Source organism: Hetaerina americana, unplaced genomic scaffold (assembly GCF_022747635.1).
Source record: "Hetaerina americana unplaced genomic scaffold, ioHetAmer1.1.p SCAF_6, whole genome shotgun sequence".
Taxonomy (NCBI): Eukaryota; Metazoa; Arthropoda; class Insecta; order Odonata; family Calopterygidae; genus Hetaerina; species Hetaerina americana.
Genome location: NW_027287205.1, coordinates 81,028,271 through 81,052,247, shown reverse-complemented (window position 1 = coordinate 81,052,247; position 23,977 = coordinate 81,028,271). Strand labels below are relative to the sequence as shown.

Sequence of the window (23,977 nt, the reverse complement as noted above, 5' to 3'; positions counted from 1 at the left end):
TAACCATCATGAAATACTGAATGTTTTTTTTCTTTCATAGTATTACAGTACATATGTTTGCTATACTATGTAATATGATAGAACTGACTTTCATTTAACGGTTCAGGTTAAAACCAATCCCTTTGTTTTCATGACTTTTTTGATGTTCCATGGAAGTTTACCCCATGAGTTTGATCAAAATTGAAGTAAATGTTTATAAAACAAATTTTTTTGGGCTGCAGTTTACACTTTCTTAGATCCAGTCATCATGGTGTGCTATAATTTTATAGTTTATTATAAATATGATTCCTCATTAGAATATGATTTATCGTTATTTATAATCAATGGTGTTCTAAGCTTGTCAGTGCTAACTCTCAACTTCACTCTGGTGCATTTGTATGTCCTGTTTCACAAGAAGCACCAAAGGCACTATCATGGCGGGTATATTTCTGGTACCTTCGGAGATTAGACAGGTTTATATATCTGGGAAATTGTGGATTTCCTATGGTTAAGTTGTGCCTAAAATGGGATGAAATTATTGGAATGAAAAGTTCATGTGGTTTTTGAGATACTGCACTTTTGAGGTAACATTATGACACTCGCACATCCATTGATGTTGAACATGTGTCTCACTTTTTGCACATTTTCATCACACTGTGTCGTTGCTGGATGTCCAGGGCATTCCTCATCGTCAACCTCCTCTCTACCGTCCTGAAACATCTTGTGGCAGTGGAAAATCATGCCCTTGGCCATTGTTTCATCTCCGTAAGTATCCTTAGTCATGCTCATTGTCTCCGAACCCATTTTTACGAGCTTGAGCCTTGTTTTTTATTTTATTGTTGTTCAATGGAACGTGGCATACTGAATTTTTGTCGAAACCCTCAAGCATGGGTTCAGTCTAGCAGCAATCCACACGCTGTAATGGCCGGAAGACAGCTGATGCATTGCTTTCCTATAACCTCCCACCACAAATTAAATTCCTCTTCCAGTATTCCCTCAGTGGGGATAAATCATTCTACTTATTTTTTGGGCAGACCCTGTATGATTTTAAGGAAAATGTGTACATCAATTTCTCCTAAGTTACACTAATTAGCTTTCAGTCCCATGAGCATACTCATTTGATGCTCATCAGCTGCCCTGCCTGGTGTTAAAGCTTTATACCTTTTAATTGCAGTCTTAGCTCTATTTGGGGAATATTATCTATTATCTGACGTGCTAAGTTTGCATATAGTAAGAACATTGATAAATATTTGGGTGGGTGTATTTCAGAAGCAATTTACAATATTACCAAATGAAAGAAATTGCTTTTAAAATAATCAGGTTTACCGATTACTGTTCCATTGAACTAATTTAATCACTTTTCAAGCCAAGCTGGTCTCCTGATGTTGGTGTTTTCAAATCTTGAAATATGCCCTCCTTGGATGCTTGTGCTATGAGCTAATGTCTCTGAGTTACCAGCAGACAAAGGTTTTGAAAGTAATGCCAATTGCATGCTAAGTTTTAGGAGCTTCAGTCATGTAAGTGAAGCGTGAAGTCATGAGGTAAACAATGTTAAGTCATATAGTTATACACATCCACTTGTTATAATTTTTTTTAATTAAATATATACAAGCAATTCATGCTTGTTTACAATTCAGTGACATGGGTAGAAAATTAATTCAAAAGATTTATGTTGCCTGGCAAGACCTTAGCATTTGTAATTCTTTTTCTAATCAGTCCATAAGTTATAGGTACATCTTTGTGAAACATTGGAAAGGATTTTTGTTTAAGTAAGCTCTGTGAGCTTTTGCGGATTTTTGTTTAAGTAAGCTCTTTGAGCTTTTGCGGATTTTTGTTTAAGTAAGCTCTGTGAGCTTTTGCAGTTTGTTTGCATAATGAAAATGGAGAGCAAATTCAAAATATTGAGGCATATAATGCTAGTCACATGTTGGCCAGGCTATTATAGAAGGTCAGAGTTTGGCCAGGTTAATTGTTAAGTTATGGAATAATATTCATGGTTTTGATGATATTTAGTTGTGGTGTAATATGTTTTATTAATGTGGAAGCATGAAATTATCAATCATGTAACTTTAACTATGCTCTGCATTTTTGATTGTGACTAACTCTAGAATTGGTTTGGTAGGAATAGAACTTTTATAGGATTTCATTTTCTAAATATGCTCCAAACAACAATTGTTAAGTTGAAGTTTGGTTTGATAGGTAAGTGTAGGGTTCAACTCACTCAAAACCCTATGGTGTGTGAAGCTCACCCATTGGGAGGGCCACCAGTTCCTTTACCTGTACTGCCAGCAGTTTCCCAGGTAGTTCTACTACACAAAAAGTCTCCTTAATATGAGGCTGAGATTTTTTTAGCTAATGTTAATAAACATTTACAAGCATTATGTTCTCATGATTCTAAACCTTTTGACCTGATTACCATTATTTACAACGGTGCTGCATTTTACGTTTGGTTTATAAATTATTTCATTGATACTATTTGAAGTGAAAAAATGAAAACTGTTACTCCGCAATGTAACATTCTTTTCACTCGGGTCTTGAAATTATGCTACGTATCTTTTTGATAAAAAATGTTTTTTTTAATTACACTGATAGAATTATTGCATTCATTGTATTACTTTCCAGGATTGACTAGTATTTATTAGTTCAACTTCCCATAATTCTGGATTGCGTGACAATAAATGTTGCTTAAATGAATTGCTACAACGATGTGAACAGAAAAATATGGTGGAAAAAATAGTCTCTCTGGAAGCTCTTAACCTGTACGCAACACGCTTGGGTATGACCCAAGCAATACAGTAACAAAATATAGGATTGTTGCATTCATTACCAACACATATACTAACTGGTCCTTTTAACAGCAAATTTTTTGACTCGTTATTGTTTAGTATTGCCAACAGGGACTTAATGTAAGATGGCATCCGACAAATAGTTCTAGTCATGTGAAATATGTGCTTCCCTTTCTTTCTAAAAATATGCAATCTTTGTTGATAGATAGTTTGGTAGACGGCTTGAATAGCTATTTCATGGAGTCTAGGTGGTCTTGGAATATCTAAAGTGCTCTCAATGCATTTCAATCCTAGAGGCATGATTAGCTTGTCATTTGATGGCAAGAGTATCTTCAAATTTGGAAGGTAGTCTGTCTCACTGGTTAATTCTGAGCACCTAACAAATAAAAAGAAAACAGCTTGTTAGGAATACATGTGAGACCTGAAATTATTGTTAATTTTGTATTATTTTATTGAAGTCTTACCCCAAAGCTCTCAAATCCCATTCACCCTCTGAACTGTAGATGCCATTTTCAGTTATTTGGCATCCTAGAGGATATGGAATATAATTCAGTGATGGATTATAATTAAATGATATGTCAACATCAGAAATGAATGGCAGAGATGGCAAATAGAGCAAGTTATTTCTGCAGACAGATAAAGTTTTGAGTTTAGGCATGTAAACAATTTTTGGTGGTAGGCACAGTAAGAGATTGTTATCTAAATAAAGCTCTTCTAGTGTGAGGCATCGACATATTTCTTCAACATTAATGATCAGATTGCCAGTTCCATTTATAATTTTGATGGCTGGCAGCATGTATATTTCTGTAAAAATGCACAGATGTTACAAGGGAATGGTGGTTTATAGCTTGTTATATTTGAATAATTATAGTATAAAATGGAATAAACAACATGTATACCACAGAAATTAGGCAACTTTCCTTTAATAGGGATACTTACCAGGAGGGAAAGCTGTGATCTTGTTATTCATTATGAACAACGTTGTCAATTTAGGTAGAAGGCCGATAGTAACTGGCAATTCATGGAGTTTATTGTCACTAATGTCAAGTACCTCTAATGATTTCATCTCACACAACTCCTCAGGAAGACTTTCCAGTCTATTTTGACATAAGTATAAATTGGTGAGATTTCGTAACTCCCCCAACCACACTGGCTGTAAAATATGCACCAATCGAATCAGGAACATTCAATTTGTCTCAAATTCAATGGCTCAGTTCATTTTCATATAGAGCAATTTTAATACCTATAGTAATCATTTATTTAAACTCCAAAATTTCATTAGTTCATTTAGTAGTCAGATCTAGGAGGGATTAGCGAATTCAGCACACATTCCATACTGCATTTCCACGTGACTATTAAGCCAACATTGCCATAGTGGTAGTGCCATTGCCAAGGTTTTTTGCATTTCTCTAGTTAGTTGGCACACTCTCATCACTTAGTAAATGGTTGGGATTAAGAAATTAACGTGATGATGTGAAAAATGTGGATACATATTTTAGTTTCAAACTTTTAATTTCGATTCCATGCTTGTGGTAATGTCATGGATCTGTTTTTATGTCAACTCAAATGCAGTGTCTTCACTTTATTATCCTTTAGAAAAACAGCACCCCATTTATTCTGTGCCATGAGCGGGCAAGTTGTGATAATTTCATATTCCTGGTTTAAGTTATTAATATATTTTTCAATCCATATTGAGTCTTTAACATGCTTATTCCCAACTAATGGTGTACCTGTACATTATAATTTGGTGTTAAAACTGAAAATTCTTTTGTGCAGATAAATAATTTGTCCTTTTATCAATAATGTGATTCTGTGCATTATCTCTATCGATGTTTTTTTTAAGCGGTAGTCTAAGAGGCTAGGGTAGGGTTTTGATAGACCCTTGCCTTGTATCAGAAACTACTATGACCTTAAACCTTGACTAACATAGCACAATATATCCTTAAGCCCAATACTTATTACGGTAGCTCATACTTGAGCTCTACATTCTTTGTTTTGCCGTTAATTCCATTAAAAATGCTTGTTCTTTACCTCCCTCTGCCTTGTTCCCTCTGTTACCAACTTCAGCATACCACTGCCACTCACTATGTCCTACATCCACTCCTATCCTGTCTTTATCGAATTTCTCTCTTCCCCTTCCATACTCGTTACGTCATTACTTTTTTTCATCCATTTTCTTTCCCCCATTCTTCTGTACACTCACATCTTAAAAACTTTCACTCCACATTTATCCTCTTGCTCCAGCAACCTATTTTCAGATCTATAAAATATTATGCTCTGTATTTAAGTTTTAACTAGTTTTTTCTTCACATCTTTACTTAAGATGCCTGACATCAGCTAACAGTCCAAAAGATGCACTGGCTGTTTAAATTGACTGTTGAAGGAATTTTGTTATTCATGAAAAATAAAAATGAATGCATAGGAAATATGCTATGTAGGTTATTCTCGAGTTATAGCTATTGCTAGATTATAGAGAGTTTCTGAAGATCGTGAGAGCATTTTCAGGATCAACCCTTTAGATATGACATGGTTGTATGGATGAAATAGCTCGTTATGCTATAGGTCATGAATGAAATCATTTTTATTGCAATGTTCATCTTGGATACGCAATCAACATCTCTTCCTCTTTTACTCTTGTAGTTAGACAAATAATTTCCATCTACTTTGACTTTGTGAAGAAACTACATGTTAGTGAGGCTTCCCAAAATATTACAGATCTCATGAGCTGAGGACAATTCTTGATCATACAAGTATCAAAAAGGTAACTGTTCATTTGTCTGCAAATGCCGCTTCTATCTGTCCTTAAGGATCTCATATTTTATCTGCGGCCAATCCTTCCTTAGATAACCATTACTTCTGAGAAGCAAAGATTAATTGACTAGATTTCTCAATTTTGATTGCATATGCATTGCCATTTCATGCAGCGAAGAGGCACATAAACCTTTACCACTAATTAAAACATGTAGGTTGAATGTATCAATTTAAATAAATAGCCTACGTGACTTTATTATCATGCACATAGAAAAGGAGTTAAGTAATATTGTTTATTGCTTTTTGTGTTACAGATCAGATGTACTGTTTCCTCAATCATAAATTTACAGTAATTGGATTTTAGCAATCAAATTACTCCATTAAATTTATAGTAATAATAGCAATACTAGTAATTAATCTACTAAAATTTTTTATTTTAATTAGTTATTGCAAATAGTCTGATGAATAATCTATGTGAAGAATTTGGATATAAAGTTTTCCAATCATGAAATTTCACTGGGGCACCAGAGGAAGAGAATGAAAGATTCATCCAAGTGATAAAGCTTCCTCTTATGTGTACATGGCCAAGCAAGCCACCAAAATGTTTCTGTGGATTCTTCTATTCGTAGTTCTTTTGGCCAGGAGAAAAAGAACCATCTTTGTGATGATTCCTGATACCACTGTTAGACTCTTTAGTTCTGCTTCTTTCCACTTTTCCTCTAATCCACATCATGCTTAGAAGCTGCTTCAACTCCCGAGTCTGTGTTATCCCCCTCTTTTCCTATCCATTCCCATGCCCCTATTTTATCTCGACCATCTTCCCTTAAGCACTTCTTTTCCCCATCCATAATTTATCATTTCCCTTTTGTGTATCTGTAAACTTGTTTTTAGAGTATAGCACATTTTTCTGCTGGTGAAGGGACCGCCACACCAGCCTCAAAATGTTCACAAGTTCCTCTTTTCCCCATTTTGTTTATTTTTTCTTTACTGTTCGCCTTAGGCAAGATAAAAGTAATGGTAATGCCTGGGGCAAGTTAAAATGTTTTCCTTTGTGAAGTGTCGGATAACATATTTTGGCCTTAACATTTGTAACATCAATGAGATGATGGAAATGCATGTATTCATAAATTGTGTGGTTAATCACAGGAAGATATTAATGGATTGTCTTGGTGCAAGTTCTACGAAAGAGAAACGTTAGTAGACTGATGACTTAATAAAAAGAGACGTTTCAGGTGTAAAATGGGGGAATATCATGATTAATTAAAAGTTGACACTTTTCCACAAAATAAAATTTAATGCGACCGGTTTCAACGTAACTACATCATCGTCTTCACCTGATTATGATTTAGTTACATTGAAACCGGTCACATTAAATTTTATTTTGTGGAAAAGTGCCAATTTTTAATTAATCATGATATTCCCCCATGTTACACCTGAAACGTCTGAATAATGATGACTCAATCTTGGAGGTTACTCTTCAGAGATCATTAGGGGTACATAAGAGTTTTAGCAGCTGCATTGGTATAAGCCTTTTTGTTAAACATTCCATTAAATAGAGATATACTAAGGAATAGGAAAGTTCTCAAAAAACTGAGCAGTACTACCGAGGTCCAGCAGGAGAATTAAACTTTTCATTCATTCTCACATGAATCTTGTGTTGCAACGTGATGAAAGTAATTCCAATAGAAGGTGCCATGTCCATTATTTAGGCCCATGGTAGGAAATTGGTCACCTCTTCCTTAAAAAAGCTTTTTGCTTGGTCATTGGGAGTAAGGAGCCCACCAGCAAGTGACTTGTATAAAGTATGTACTTTTTGTGCCTATTAGAGAATAATCCTATGATATTGATCACCAAATTGCATAATTTAGTCCTCTGAATCAATCATATGATTTAGTATGTCATTTTCAATGCTCCAAGGCTATTTTCTCATCGCTTTCAAGAACATTAATACCCTTCAGCCTGGCCATGCCAAGATTTATGAGGGATGAAAAGAAAATTGATTTTGAATATCTTCGCTGCTTTATACTGGGACTAAGTAGTACTTCAATAGTAATGTTCTATCATGGTTGCCAAACTGGTACCATTTGCTTCCTATTAGCCTACTTTTTGTGTATTTCTGATTACGAAATGTAAACATTTTGTTTAAAAAATTTACCAGTGAAATGCTTGTGGCATAGTGTCAATGCTATCACACTGCTGTTCCTCCTTTTACCATTGGCTATTTCCCTGATTATTCAAGTTGATAATTCGGCTATCAAATGTCTGTTGAGACTTTCATCACCGTAGGAAATACTGGATTATGCCACTTTTTGTGTCATTCAAATTTTTGTTACTAATTAAGTCTATTCAAGTCATCCCTATTAATGTAGTCCCATAAATGCCTAAGCTGTAACTATATGCACCTTTGAATTGGACCATAAATATAAATTATTGTTATGTTTTAGTTAAAGGCATTGCCTGGTGAACTGCTACTGAAATCAAAATGCTTGGGAGGACAAACAACAGGTTTACCACTACAGGCCCTAATTCCCAATACTAGGGGCAGTCAAATGAGAACCAAACACCCACCATTGCACTCAGTTGGCTAAAAGCTAGCCTTCTACGCATCGATAATGCCATCACTATGGTAGAACTACATAGTGACAACTCACAGGTGTACGCAGTTGTTGGGCTAAGCTCTTGTTAGTGCATGGACTGGTTGCTGTGGTGAATGCTCAGTTTTCATCTGTCTGCCTCTCATAATATATCAACTTAAATGCGAATTTCCATTGCCACTCTTTGAGACCGAGGTTTCATGAATGCAATGTGTGAAGGGTAACTCTTCTACAAAAGTGGTACTGTCTTTTAAGGGAAAGCCTTCTATTTCACATTGTAGCAATTTCTGTATTCTCTACTGTGCATCAGGACATCACAGAAATGGGCTGAATGTATGGGAAACTAATACACTTGTAAGTATTCCAGCAGTCCTACCTTCCTAGAACCAGGCCAGAGTAAATTCATCTAGAATTACTTTTAAAATTATAAAATGAAATATAAGATTCTCTCAAAAAGAAATACATATGTGCCTAATCATACTGTCTCATAGGTGAGTGTTTAAACGACTAATATCTATTATCCAAGGTGTTTAAGGACAAGGAAGGAATATAACATAATTCCAGAAGCATTGAAAATTAGTTTGACAGGACTATTTTCAAAATAAAGTCATTAAAATTTCATTTTTGGGGTTCAATAGTTGCATCTAAAGTAGGTCAGGTCTAGGGGAGAAAGTTAAATAGGGTTAATAAAGAAAAAGATATATAGAAGTGGCACTCTCTAAACTTCCTGTTTTTATCACATGATGATAATTATATATTATTCTTTACATTTTTTCATTATTTCTTTACATTAAAGGGCGACTGGGCCAAACCATCCTCACGGTCACTATGACTAATGGATTTCAAACATAACAGTTTCAGGTTTAACTTTGTGGAATTCCTTCATTATGAGGGAAAAAGAAACTTAACATTTCCCCCAAAAGGTTTTAATATTTTACGACGTGAAATATTAAAATCTTTTCATGCTCATAGTGAATTTCAAGGTACTGATGCGGAAGATATAAAATGCTTACTGACTCAGAGACCACAAGAGTATCCACATGGGCAACCAAAAGCAATGGTGTTTCAACATCTGTTGCAAGCCACTATTCTCAGCAATAAACACACTCCATGACGTAAACTCGGATGCATTTTGGGTAGGTCATCAGTAAAACTATTTAACAAGGAGTGAGTTCCATATTTTATTATCAATTAGCAAAATGCTCACAATTTCATTTAGTTAGCATGCATGCACATAAGCCATTACAGAATCCAACCTAAGTTTCTTACATTGTGGGTAGGAATTACATTCTATATAGTCATTTGAAATATAGGAACAAAAACCGAGCAACTCACGTAAAATCATATTTTTTACAACATGGGGGTGAATTACTATAAAAATTATTTTAATACACTATTTTTCTTGAAAAGGAAATGCACTTATTTTGAGACATATGGTCTGAAATTGGTTGCAAAAGTGTTCTTGAAATCAATAGCAAGTCTTAGCTGATGAAACTTAAAAACTTTGAACGGACAGGATAAGATGTACTTCATTTCAAGCGAAAACAACTTTCAAATGTACGATTATAAACTCAATGATAGAATTAGCAATACATTATTTAATCAACGTCAGCCTTTTTGTCTAATTCTGGAAATCAATATAATAGAAAATAGTTTTCTTGTAACATTTTTTTGATAGTGAATAATGACTCAAGAAATGTGGGTAGCAATTTATTTAGTAATAGCTTGAATTGAAAAATTCCGATTCCACTCACTTGATAATTGTGCACCTAACAGGTTATTGCCCTCACAGCCAAATAAGCTTTTGGGAAATTTATTCGGATAGTAAGAATAAAAGTTAAGTACTAAAATACACAAACATACCTAATTTATGGTAGAATAATTTACAAGCCGTTGTATGACTGTCAAGTGTTCCCTGCACTTAGGTTGAATGTCCCACTATGGGTACTAATTTTTCATTGAAGAACTTGAACTATGGAGATGCACCGAGAAATAATAGCAAAATATCAGTGTGCACCTCGCAATACAGTGGAATACACACCTACCCATGTGGCACAAACTGGCATGGACAAGGAAAATTACTGCATGGGATCTTTAACTAGGAAGTCTAAATATTATCACTTTCATAACGGAATGGCACTGATTTTATTCACTGATTATTTCAATAGACACTCATCTTACAAACGCGAAAGAGCTCTTCAAAACTTCATTCATAGTGGGCTCTGGCATTTATAAGGATTTTCTATCTACGTGTTGACAGAACTGTGCGCAAAATTGATGGTGTAATATTGTAAAATTTCTTCAATTTGGGAATATTGTTCCTTGGGAACTGAAAACAAGATACATATTAAAGTAAATTCTTTTCCTAAGTACGTATGGTTTCCGCATTTACCTCGATATAGATAACATAAGATCTCACCAGACTTAGGAAAATCCAAATTTATCTCGACTATACCTACCCTTAAGCTATTAAAAATGAATACAATTCAATGCAATGGTTTCAACACAAATTATATGGGAATACTAACTCAAATGTAACTGATGATGTGAAGAATAGGACAAGCAGACAAATACCTTAAAATCCACACAGTTAATAAACTTTTCGAGCCAAAACAACAATATTAATGAAAATAATGGCAATACACATTAAAAATACTATACCAAAACAGTCAACATATTCATTTTCAAATACAGCTCTTCTACGTGCCTCCCGTTGTCCCTTAACTGATCAGGTAGGGCATTGTAGCCTCTATAATTCCAATGTAATATACGATGACTGAGAATTTCTTGCACCAAATCATCGTCCATCTAGATATTTGGAAACTAGGCGTTTAGTAGCCCTAGCTGAAAAAAACTGGACAGCTCCACCTAATTAAATTATATTTATATCTCATGAGGGATACGTAAGGGTGCGGAAATTACTTAAATCTACGGTCACGATAGCCTTAAAAGACAAACGAATTATTAATAGCAAAAATTCCCTTGGAAATAACTTTAAATAAAATAATTAACTTTTTGATAACAAAAGGCACATTTAATACAATTGACAAAAAAATCATTAACCGGAAATTTAGACTAAATTTTGCTAATACAGGGCATAATTGAGCATTTCATGTTTCTTAAATACCATAATTTCCTTTCACGAGCAAGGTTGAATGTATATTTATGCTATCTCTTCTCACGAAAACAATCATTTCCAAAAATACCTCTTTTTGTCTGAAAGAATCGCAGTTACAAAACACCCTGCCCTCTACAGGAAATCGTATATCATTTATTTTTTAAGCGCAATCTTCCATTTTCAAATATTAAAGTGTATTGTAGTAAATGTCAAGTGTATTGTATCAAGGCTCGTGCGTTGAAGTTTCGTTTGTTGGTTATTAATAAAATTATGTGTAACAGTGCTATGGTTTTCATAAGTTTCATAAGCTCCCGCAAGTAGTACTATAAAGTTTTGGTCTCTTAAATTTATTTATTTATTTAACGGGAATAACCCTTTTACACAGGGAAATGCAAAAAACATTGGTTCCACAATTACAAAAAAAACATTTACGAACGTGTATAACTTACCCAAATGTACATACTCGTTATTTAGTATTAAAAAAAAAGAAGAATTTTGATTTGCAATTCGCGAAAGACATTGTCAATTGGTATACAGGTACGCAAACATGCCTAGTTATGATAATTGATGTAGACAAAATATCTGTATTAGATAATATTCCAAATTAAAAAATGGAAACAATATTAGAAATTAAGTGTTTGTTACAGGCCGGATGATGGTACTTAAGGATAAATGTTAGCAGTAATTATCAACCAGACCTTGTGGTGTCGATTAAGAAAATTTTCCTAATGGGCATTAGGAACAAGTTATTTACATGTACAGATATTCGCACAGTAATAATTGGCATTCTAAAATTCTTAAGATATTTTTAAGAACATTTTTTTAAGGGATCCTGGTGAGATAGAAATTAGGTCAATGTAATCACAACTGTTGGCATCTCAAAATCTGGCTTATAGGTGAGTAGTAGGTGTAGTTTTGTGTATGATATCTAATTTCAAAGAGTGCTTCATTCATTGTGCTATGGAAAGGAACTCTGACAGATGCCCTTGATGGCTCTAAGGAATCAATCTTGCTATGCAGTAAATTATAAAGAAAAGTTATGTTTCTAATTTTTCCAAGTTTATGCAAGGAGGGCAGATTTAGTAGAGGTAGCATTTCATGATAACTATTAAGATCTCCGTGAAGATTGAATTTGAATGCAATTTTGTGCACAAATTTTCTTTGGACATATTCGATTGTATGTATTCGTAGTTTGTAGTGAGGTGGCCAAAGAGTAGAGCAAGCAGGGTAACAGAGTGACCTAACTAATGAGATGAGCAGAACTTAATATGGCTCTATATGTTTAAAGTTTATCAGTATTGGAAGATAAATCCATGCAATTTGTATACTTTAGATGAACATAGTTATAGTGTTGATTGCATGTTAACTGTGAGTCAAATATAACTCTGAGGTCTTTTATATTTGCTAATCTGGCCATAGGATAATTGATTAGTCTATATTCATAATACTGTGGACTCCTTTCTGGCTGAATGTTACTGAATAGCATTTTTTTAAATTGAAAGTTAGATATGCCCATACCAGTTTTGAAGCCTATGAAGTTAGTTTTGCAGCGTTGGGTGATCATCATTTGGTTGAACTGTTAAAAATACTTTTAAGTCATTGGCATACAAAAGAAAAGGAATTGGGCATAATGCCATTATAATATCATTGATAAATAAGTTAAATAATAATGAACCCGGATGGGATCCTTGGGGAATGCATGATGATGGATAGAGACATTTACTTTTAGATGCATTATTTTTTACTATAAATTCTCTATTGGTCAAATAACTTTCCATCCAGTCTAGTAAGGTACCACTCATTCCCAATGTGCCCAACTTTCTAAGATGAAGCACATGACTAACAGTATGAAAAGCCTTATTGAAGTCAGTATATATGACATCTGTTTGTAAGCTTTTTTCCATACCTTCTATAAGATACTTTTGAAAACCAAAAGATTAGTGAGAGTTGATCTTCCTTCAGTGAAACCATGCTGCTCGGTGATACTATTAAAGATAGGAGTAATCTTATCTACAACCAATGATTCGAAGACTTTTGCTATTATTGAGAGCTTGGCAATCGGACGGTAGTTAGATACCTCATTTCTGTTACCCTGCTTATGTATAGGAACTATACATGTGGATTTAAGTGTGCTAGGAAAAATTCCAGTAAAGAGGGATTTATTATACAGAATATACAAAGGATAAAGTAATGGCACAAGACATATACTCAGAAATATGGCTGGGATTTCATCAGGACCACAGCCCTTTTGGAGGTCAAGTTGGTATAGTTTAGTTTTGATGTCTTCTATTGAGATTGTGATAGATGATATAGAAATAGAGGCGTGAGTTTGAAAATTGTGCAGAGGGGTACTATCATGTTTTAGGTACATATATGAGAAATACATTGCAAAAAGGTTTGTTATGTCATCATATGAACAAACAGAAAGATCATTAAAAAGCATTACTTTGGGTAGTCTGTCCATCTTCCTCATACTACTGACATGATTCCAAAAGTGTTTTGGAATTATGTTGGATAGCTTACTTGAGTTGTGTTATGTCTATCTAGAGTTGTGTTATATCTATTGTAACAATACCTTATTGAATTTAGCACATTTTGACCTTAACTGTGAAAATATAGCATAATCAGATTGCAATCCAGTTTGCTTATGTAATTTGTGCAGCAATTTCTTCCTACCAATTAAATTTTTCAGTTCGAAGCTAAATCAATTAGGAAAACTACTAGTTTTATAAGTGATAATTGGAGTAAAGAATGGGATGCCATGATATAGAATAACGTTAAAGTATTTTAAAGCCTCATTTGTATTTAGATCACCGAGTTTGTAGCACCAGTTAATATTCGACAAGTAATTATTCAGGGTAAATAAATCGCATATCTCAAAGTCATATTTGCACAAAGTTGGACATTGCAGTTGAAGGGTAACATTTATGACTGGATGATGGGGATCACATGATGGTAGAGGATTGTTATCCTGGGAAATGGAAGTGAAGTCTACAATGTCTGGTCAGATACATTTTCGGTTTAGAAATTTTGTAGTGTAAGGAACGGGGGTTAAAATTATAAACATTATGAGGTAATGGACATTTGTGACAAAAGAAAAAAAGGAGAAAACGTACTAACGAATCGGCATTGAGTTAGGTAACAGTGGGCAGAGCAAATTATCAAGAATTACGTTTACATCAAACTAGGTTTCTTTAGACGAGCTGTAAGAAAATGTAATGAAAAAGTAAATGAGAGGTGTTACTTCGTCTTAATTAGACAACAAATAAAGTACGATATAATTCTAGGTTATCCGTGATATTCTCCCTTCTTATATATACATAAATGAAATAATCCTGGAAATCATATGTATAGTGTTTCTAGGGCCTGGTAGTAAAATAAAGATAAAAAACACAAGCCCAAGCCCACCTTCGGCCAAAGAGATAAGTATCGTGCAGAAGTACAGAGATGACGAGGGCCGTTTAGGCGACAGTGACCCCTGGAAGAAATTTCAGTTCCAATTTTATATCTTTAAATTTTGTCTCACAGCTCAAATTGTCTTGTGCCATTCCAATTTATCGGGCTTATTGAGTCGGGTATTGTCAAGTGGAAATAATGTCGGTCTAGTCTACGAATATTACTGGTAGTCGCTGCGTTTGTAATGTTTTAAATAAAGTTGATCAATCGCGGACTATATTTTAATGATCGATATGTTCACCGAACAAAGCTAAGATTTTCTCATCATTCAAATAGTTCACTTTCGTTTCAGAGTTTAATTTCATATGTATTCGTTTGAAAGTCGTCTGATCTAATACTAGATTCAGAAATTCATAGTAATGCGGGAGACACCGCGACAGTCACTTTATTGGAGTAATTCGCTAATGTTTAATGCATCGAAACGCAGAAAATTCACGGCGTAACAATCATTAGAATATTGGTTGAAGCATTAGGTTTGATAATCGAGAATGATCTGAGCATATGTCCCAGTTAAGGCGCATGATTTTTACACCGTATACATATATAAAGTTTTACGCAGTATATTAATAGAGGAATACATTAATATTTAATAGTTTGTGGCATACTCAGCGAGACTGCTTTTAAGTCCGACGGTCCCCACATCGAAACATTTTCAGGCTTGACGAAGAAGTTTTATTAGCAGCAAATATATTTATTTACGCAGAAGAAAAACATGACATTTAGTTTAAATCCCGGTCCAGTCAACAAACTCGTTTGCAACGACTTCGCCTGGTAACCAAGGTCTACGGCTTCACTTCCTGCATCGGGTATCCGTGTACTAAAAAATATGGTGATACGGCCCGTGGGATACGTACCTGACTAATCTAAGAGGTGTTGATCAAGATCTAGAGGCATAGGGGCTATCGTAAGCGAGCGGAGATAGAGAGAGGTAGAGCATATGTAGAGGGGGAGTTGATTGAAAATATGGGAGCTGAAGAAGGGGATAGCAGTGAAGAGGGGTGCAAGTAGGAAAGGAATGGAGAGAGAGGGGGTGGTTGAGAGTTATAGGGATAGAGAGGATAAGGGTGGTGGGGAAAAAAAAGGTGGCGGGGAAAAGGTCGGAGATTAAGGATGAAGAGAGGGAGGAAGGGGAGGGAGAGGGCAGGAAGTGAAAGGGAAAGAGAGAGGAGGAAGGATAGTTTAGAGGTGTACATGAACATTTGGTTTTGACGATACTAAAAGGGACCAACTTTGAAGGAATATAGTGAATCTTAAAATAATGATTTACTCGATTACCAAATGGTAAAAAGCTTAATTTGTCGCTAGAAATAGAAGTTAAAAGCTTGTGCCTGATATGTGTCAGTTTATCAATCTTAAATTAAAGTTGCTTCGAATACGTTCATGTTAGTACGTAGTTAAAATATTGATTATGAGAAAAAATATTGCATTTCTCCACAGCTTTATTTGTAACGTACAATACGTTTCAGTTCATCGAACCATCTTCAGGTACAAGACAAGATTCAACATGTGGTGCATCATATTTATACCCGTTTGAGGAAGGGAAGGGGAAGAAAATAGTGAGGAGAAAGGTAGGCGGGGAAAAAGTTGGCCATTTCGGAAAAGAAAACACTTTGTTCCTCCGCATACGCTCCAACACACACGACCCAGGCCTCGACTTACAAATTCATCATTTTTGCAAATCGAAACCTAGGTCGCGAATAACAAACTATTAGTGGAAGAACAAAGCATCATCCTTTTCGATATGAATCGCTTCCACAAAGCGACGCCTCAAACCATTCTCGTATTGTGGTCATTATTTGAGAGGACAGTGGCAGGTAATTGGTGTCCTGGCGGTAGGAAGGAGGGAAAAATAAAGAAGGGTTAAGAGGGAAGGAGGCATGGAAGGGATATAGGCAGGTTGAGGGACTGGTATAAGTGATTCAATGAAGGACATTATCAGGGAAGGTTCGGGGTAGAGTTCCCCCCCCCCTCTTTCTCAAACGGGTATAAATATGATGTATCACGATTTGAATCTTGTCTTGTACCTGAAGATGATTCGATGAACTGAAACTTGTACGTTACAAATAAATCAGTGGAAAAGTGCAAATTTTGTTTTTCTCGTAATGAGGAACTTCCACTTCATATAGACTGAATCACTTGAATATTAAATATTGATGTCAAGACTTTGTGATCTTCTATTTCAAGTCCGGAAAAAGTTATCCCAAATCACGGGAAATAATACACAGCCATGAACCCTGGATGAAATATTAGAAAAAAAATATGTAGGTAAGATTTGACTGAAAGGTGGATTTATGTTAATATAACCTGCAGGCATCATGTAAAATCAATATCGAATTGAATTTTTTCATTGACGTTGATTTTTTTATTCTTGCATAGGTGTTCCGATAGCAAGAAAAAAATTTTCGAAGAGCACAAATGGGATCTGATGGAAAGTGTTTTCAGTTCTTAGGGCAGATAGTTTTTTTTACAAATTCAAAAGAAATCGTAACAGTCAGTATGTGGCCAGCGCCATTAAATAGGGAAATTTTTCTATTGATTCGTTGTCAATAGAAACTGAAGAGCCATCATGGGAATTTAAACCAGTAGACCTTTTTTAACGCATATATATATACTTGAGAAATTGGTCTTACACTTTACGCTTGAGGATAAAACGTTTGCTGATCGATTCAAAATTCCAAGGATTTTTCAATAGCATAGGAAACATCAGTCTAATTATCATCAATGTGGCGAATGAGGAAAAAACTGGCAAATGATTATGCCAACATGAAGGTGCGTGGTCAACGGACTCTCGGAACGAACAGATCGGAACTCTCTTTTGTGGAATATATCGTGCGGTACTTGAGAGCCGCGATAAAAAATATTTTTGAAGCTCGTTTATTAGAATTAAGAAAAAAAATTGCATCACTTGGTGGAAATGTCGTGAATGATTTTCGGATTTGTTATTTTGTTCCGCTTCTGACACGAAATTTTTACTTCATTCTGAGATGTTAGTATTGGGAATGTTTATACGAAGATGTAAGTAAATATTTACGGTGATGTTTGGCGTATATATTTCAGTAACCTTAATGAAAGGAATGTTACTTGGCTCGTTCAATAACTCCGTAGAAAATCCAAGAAATGGCGCTCATAATATCGGAAAATGTTTGATTTTAGTTCACGTACTGTAGCCATGGATTCGAATTAATATCTTTTTGTATGTTTATTGATGATATTTCTTCTCTAGAAGGTACACTCTTCACTCAGCCACGAAACGGATTCACCGCCTAAAAAATCTTATCATGGGATTTTTTTTAATGGGACATCCTAAAATTTTTATTGCTTCTATTTTACAGTTATTGCCATTTTACGAGGAAGGGTTAGCTTTTATTATTATTGACCATAATTAATAATGCCTGGTGCATTTAAACTTCATTCATCCTTCATTTCAATTATTTACTGCCATTATTGTTTCAAAAAAATTTTATTATCAAATGTTGGATGCATTTGAAAATTAAGAAAATATTACTAATGCTTATTGTCAACAATCTTTTTTAGAAATGCTGCGAAATCCAAGGGGAGAGAAAAATCTTAATTGTTGCTATGCAAAAATCCTTACTAACCCAATACTAAATATGCTGTCGTATCGCATATAAGGTTGTAGCTACAAAATCTGCTGGTATATGTCTTATATTGAAAAAATTGTTACTTAAACTTAACCAGGATATGTGGTACATAAAGATGTTTTTTGATTACTCTGAATTTTTTGAGAAAATTTGCATTTTCAAAAACTAATAAAAATATTTCCGTCCTTGGGAAATTTGGTCTAATTTTTTCTACTCTTGCGTGACGTGCATTGAATTCAGTACGAAAAAGAAGCGTGCCATAGCCTGTGCGTGATTTAGAATGATTTTCAGGTGGGAGAGTATTTTCTAAAAATTATGCCAAATTTGTATGCATATTCCAAGTAATACGCCTTATATGTATTTTGCAGTGTGCTTCCTTAGAAGAGTTGAGCAGGATATGGCTTAAAATAAAAAGAGTTCACGTCTGTGACTGGAAAGAAAAATTGGCTACTCAGTAATTTACTACACATATCTTGGTTCTACCGTCTTCAATGGTGCCGTGGAAGGAAATATGGTATCTAGTTTCTTTTTAGCTTCTATTTAATCCTTTTATAAATATGTATTCCTTTGGTAGTTGTTGTCTCACTTGTTAATTATTTTTTTGTGGCCAAAAATAATACATTACTCTACCGTATTTGTTTTAATGGGGTATAAAGTTCAACGTCAAGGCAATTTGTATGTAAATATCGGTAATTTTTGCTTGGGAATCATTAAAATACTTATTTCTAGACAATATTTTACATTATTTGATTTATTTATATTTGAGAATACAGCACAAAGTGATATGATTCATATTGTATTTTTTAGGCTTGATCTTAATTACCTTCGAATGTTTAAAGGTTACCATTTGGACTCCGATATAGATCATGAAATGGGAGCATTTTATGTCCGATATTATCGTATGAAGGGTGCTGTGAATATTGATTTTAGGTCGTCCTAAAAAACCGAATCTAAGGAAATTATGAAATAATACGCCTACCTTTACCGAATTATTAGCCTTCATTTTTAGTTTTTATTATTTCTAGCTATTAATCTTTCTTTTCATCCTCAATGCACGTAAAAATTCCTGAAATAACACTCATATTTCTATCGTAAGCCGTTCCAAACCACGCCGCACTACGTTACATGTCAAAGTTTTAATGACCATCTCATTACTTCTCCTTCCTTTTTTTGAGTAGATGCCAGGTTAGGCTGACAAAATAAATTCCAAAATCAGAGTAATTCTGAATAAATTGTAATAATGATTTAAATTCAATGAAAGGAAAAGAATTAATGAGTTGCTAGAGTAACTAAGCCGTAGTAAGTTGTGTTAACTCTCAAGTTAAACACTGATGTGTTGTTCAGCTGGCTCGACACGTCCTTCCGAACGGTTTTAAAATACTTTATTAAACGAGGTAACTGCAGAAGTATTAAATAACCAAAAACACAGTGATCAACCCGAAGGTCGGTTTGTTAGTTTATGGTAGAGTTCACCCAGTACTAAGCCCGACGGCGTGTATATTCACACATTAGCAGGATAGGGGGGCCAGTTCCTTTCCCTGTGCCGATTATGGTTTCCCAGGAAGACCTGGTACCCGAAAAATCGCATAGCTTGGGTGGAGCTGCAGGTGCCCAGAGAGGCTTGCCCGGTAATCGAACTCGCGCCCTCCGGTTGGTAGTCCAATGCCTTAACTTTAGACTACCGTGAATGCAAAAATGATAAAATGAAAATTTATTTTTCCTCAAAATGTTACAGATTGAATATTAATATTAAATTACAGTAAAGATACGCTATTTTTTATAATCAATCCAATTTTGTTTATTGTGAGTAGTTACTTCTTCCAGAAATTACACGATAAAACAATGTGATACTATAAAAAATAGGTTAATAAGGGATTAATTTCCAAATTAATGCCAAGTAAATGATAAATATAAGGCAATAAGTCGTCCGGAAAGTTATGTTACGTGCAAACCAATCATTGTTCATTTGGTGATTATTCCATCGTAACAATTACATTGGCTCCATGAGAATTGTTTAATGAGGAAAAAGTTAATGACGATACAAACACCATTCAATTGGTAACACTGCGCGGTAGAAATATAACATCGCGTAGAAATCTACTTAAGAAGCAGGAAAACTTTGGTAACTAGGTATCGAATATTTTTGGATCGCACTGCATGTTATCAGATTTATTTCTTAGAATAATTGGTGGAAAAATACAGTGAATGATAAATGATGATGCTAGGGTGGGGTTCTAATTATGAAATAAGGCGCGATTCGTAATCATTCAGGATACTTCCTCTTTTGCCGTTTTTCCTCCTCGATCGTTTTATTCGATTCCTCTTGTGTCATGTCAATACTCAAATTTCCTTAGAAGTTTACGCGACATCTAAAAATTGTCTCGCACGTCTGGTTTGCCAAAGTTGCGTGGTACCCTTCATAGTTTAACATGATATTATTAACCCGCTGACCGCCACTGCAAAATCAGTAGTAGTAGTAGTAGTATTTAGGGGAGGCGACCGACTGCTGAGGTCATTTGCGCCATAGGGGATGGATAGGTATGGATGAAGAGAAACCCGGCGTCGACATTAGCCTACTCCTTACGAAAGGCGCCAAGGGGTCCGCAGCTTAACGTCCCATCCGACGGACGGCGTACTCACTCAAAGTGCCCTCCACAAAGCACCTCAAGTAGGGATCGAGATACCTCTGAAAAATATTCAACACCGCCGGGATTTGAACCCGCGCCCTCAGGGTGGGAAGCCAGTACGTTAGCTCCCGCACCATCTCGATCCCCTGCAAAATCAATTAAGCACAAAATGTAACTCAGACAAATGTGCATTATTTTTTGATAGACGTTTTTGAGGTATAGATACATCAATGGTAATGACATAATGCGTCAACTAGTGAAAAATCTGACAGAATCTCGTGAAGAAGTTAAGTTTTGCGGCCTCCTCTAGGCTCGGGGTACCGTCTCCACCTGCCAACCCAAAGATCGCGGCCACGGATTCGACTCCCGTCTGAGTGGGTGTACTCCACCTAAGGCTTGGGTAATTGTAATTGTATTTGTCAATATTTTCAAGATTAAATACCCACTCAATGGGACCGGTGGCTAACGTACTGCTTTCCCGCCGAGAGAACCCAGATTCGAATCTCGGAGGCGGCAGATATTTTTCAGTGGCATTCCAGCGGTATTTTGTGAAGAGCACTTTGAGTGAATACGCCGTCCGTCGAATGGGACGTTAAACTGCGGATCCCTTGGCGCCTTTCGTTAAGAGTAGGATAATGTCGACGCCGGGTTTCTCACTACCATTCCTCCTTTCCAACTTATCCCAAATGGCGTAAATGTGCTGTCGGTCGTCTCCCATAACAACTACTACTTAAACATCCGATGCAAAGGCCTAATAATGGTTCTTTTCGGATCAATGATAGGCGAAAAAATTTTGCGGTTTAGGGATATACACCTACTGGTATTTTATATCCGAATTTAATTTAGCCCTAGAATGGTAACGGGGGCGAAAAAACACCCCAGAGAGGGTTGAAATCTCGCGCCAAACGAAAATGGCCTACGTTTGCGACTCGGTACCTTTACAATTATTCACGTCAATAATTGTATCATGTGATTATACATTAAAAAACGAAAAAAATGAGCCCCCACAGGACTCTCTTAGTAAAAATGGGTGTGAGATACAAATGTTTGAAAATTGTCTCCCTACGTTACCAGAATAGGGTGAAAAAAATAGCGTTACCTTTCTAGGGAATTATCGAAACCACTGTCTAGATTATTGCATTTTTCTGCCTAATATTATAATTAACCTCATACTATTATATCAAAAGTTGTCTCCGACTCCTGCATCGATTAATGCCGTTGAATCTTCTCTCCTTAATATTTTTCATAGTATTATTTTGGCGCAGAAATACATACGACCATGACTCCAATTCCTTAGCTATCTAAAACTTTATCATCATCCATAAACTTTATTGACTCTGCTCACTCGCTGCAAACACAATCACTTTCAGTTCATCCCATTCTTCTCTTATCATTTCCTCCCTGTAAGAGTTAAACACGGGATGACCGGAGAGTTCTGTCTTTTCTGATCAGTCAATCAACTATCTTCTTCAATATTTCCAATTGCCTTGTCCATTCTACTCCGTCAAAATTCTTCTCAAAGTCTAAGGAATATAACGTCGTATCCTGATCAAGCTCTATATTTCTCTCTCTCAAGCCGAGTAGGTGTTTATTTTTTGTGAAACTGTAAGAGAGAGGACCTTCCTTATTGGATAGCAGTGAATTCTTACCACTTCGAAGTTACTTCCATCAATTACCTTCTGCATAGGAGAGGAAAGACATTTTCTTATATGACGTCCTAAAGCTGCTGACAGAACACATAAGCGGTGGAAGTCATTAAACTGGTGCTGATACTTATGTAACATATGACAGATGTCAAATGCTGTTGTTTAACCATTTTTATTTTCACAAATGCAATATTTTTTATCGATTTTCTATCATCTTAAAGCTCTGGGGTCAATTTGTCTTCCTTAGATAACCCATACCCCACGAATTTTACTGGGTTCCCCGGTTGCTACGTATTCATAGAGTGCGGTTCTGCATAAGAACAAAGTTTTGGGTAATCAAGACTGTTTTTTTTAAATTGCACTTTCTACCCGGATATATGAAAAGTGCTGGAACTGGTTCTTGCCTGTGACATAAAATTTACCTGCAATTCTGAATGTGTGGATGCAATTTCACCTTCATCAACGTCTACGCAATACCCTGTAAGCTTCCATAAAGGTACGTGGCGGAGGGTGTTATAGTACCTTCACATGCATGAGTAGGCTTGTACGCATCGTGCTATAGTTGTCGTGTTTGAATCAGTCATTACATTTTTGTATTCTAGTAAAAAAGTATTTTGAAGTTTAAGCTCAATTTTGTTATGATTGCGTATCGCGAAAGGGAAGAGCCTTGGATCTGAAGATGGCGTTGTCTGCCTCTCTTATTGCATTCTACGATTAGTAGTCGCTGAGTCCACCAATATAATTTGGGGTCATAATGATTCCTGCACATGATGTCCTGTACGTTTCTCAAAAAGTGTCTCTGGCTGTTCTAGGCGTGATAAAGGCGCCCCCGACTTAATTATTTTCTCTATTTGTAACGCTGTATCTATTCTCGTATCAGTTTTTAATAACTGTGGCCAATTTTTTCTGAACCTTTTTAATTTCACGAATTAAATTTTTGTACATACATCATATTCCAAATATGGCCTCATGAAAGCGAAGTAAAACATCACTTTTATTACATTTATCCTCAACCTGTCTAATGAAGCCTACCTTCTTGAAGGCTCACCCGATTTTTCCTGTGGTGTTTGTGAACTGTCGTAACTCGGGCAAAACAGCAAAAGGAGCTGCACCCCTAGTCTCGATATGTGCATCAACACGCCGTGGACTTTGCACGAGATGAGCTGCGCCCTCGTTTATAGAAAAAAATCGGGTTTATTTATTTGGCTGTGATTATTTGAGTTGGTCAAAATAAATTGGTGGGAGGTTCAAAAGATAATCGATTAATCCAGTCGCTATACATTTGTTTGGAAAATCCATCCAATCAATTAATATTTTATTTGATGATTTCAAACCAATTTTCAGGATCCTAGTAATATGTACTTAATATTTTACATATCGTAGCGATTTTCATTAAGTCGGGTTGACCCAAGTTGAAC

The 23,977-nt window shown here is 35.5% G+C and overlaps 1 protein-coding gene across 5 annotated transcripts; it reads right to left on the bottom strand.

The window, feature by feature from the left end:
• Positions 1 to 1,280: 1,280 nt before the first annotated feature.
• LOC139695302 (leucine-rich repeat-containing protein 28-like) lies at positions 1,281 to 11,333 on the bottom strand. 5 transcript variants are annotated; one of them, XM_071594003.1, is made up of 5 exons: positions 11,317 to 11,333; positions 10,772 to 10,918; positions 3,705 to 3,918; positions 3,230 to 3,569; positions 1,281 to 3,141 (listed from the first exon to the last, which is right to left on the bottom strand). In XM_071594003.1, the coding sequence occupies exons 2-5, from the start codon at positions 10,916 to 10,918 to the stop codon at positions 2,583 to 2,585; spliced, it is 1,260 nt and encodes a 419-aa protein (XP_071450104.1). In that variant the 5' UTR covers positions 11,317 to 11,333; the 3' UTR covers positions 1,281 to 2,582. The 5 variants fall into 5 exon arrangements, with proteins under 5 accessions (XP_071450104.1, XP_071450102.1, XP_071450101.1 ...); XM_071594001.1 differs by having other exon boundaries at positions 10,772 to 10,978; positions 11,238 to 11,332; XM_071594000.1 differs by having other exon boundaries at positions 11,238 to 11,325.
• Between the last annotated feature and the right edge of the window lie 12,644 nt (positions 11,334 to 23,977).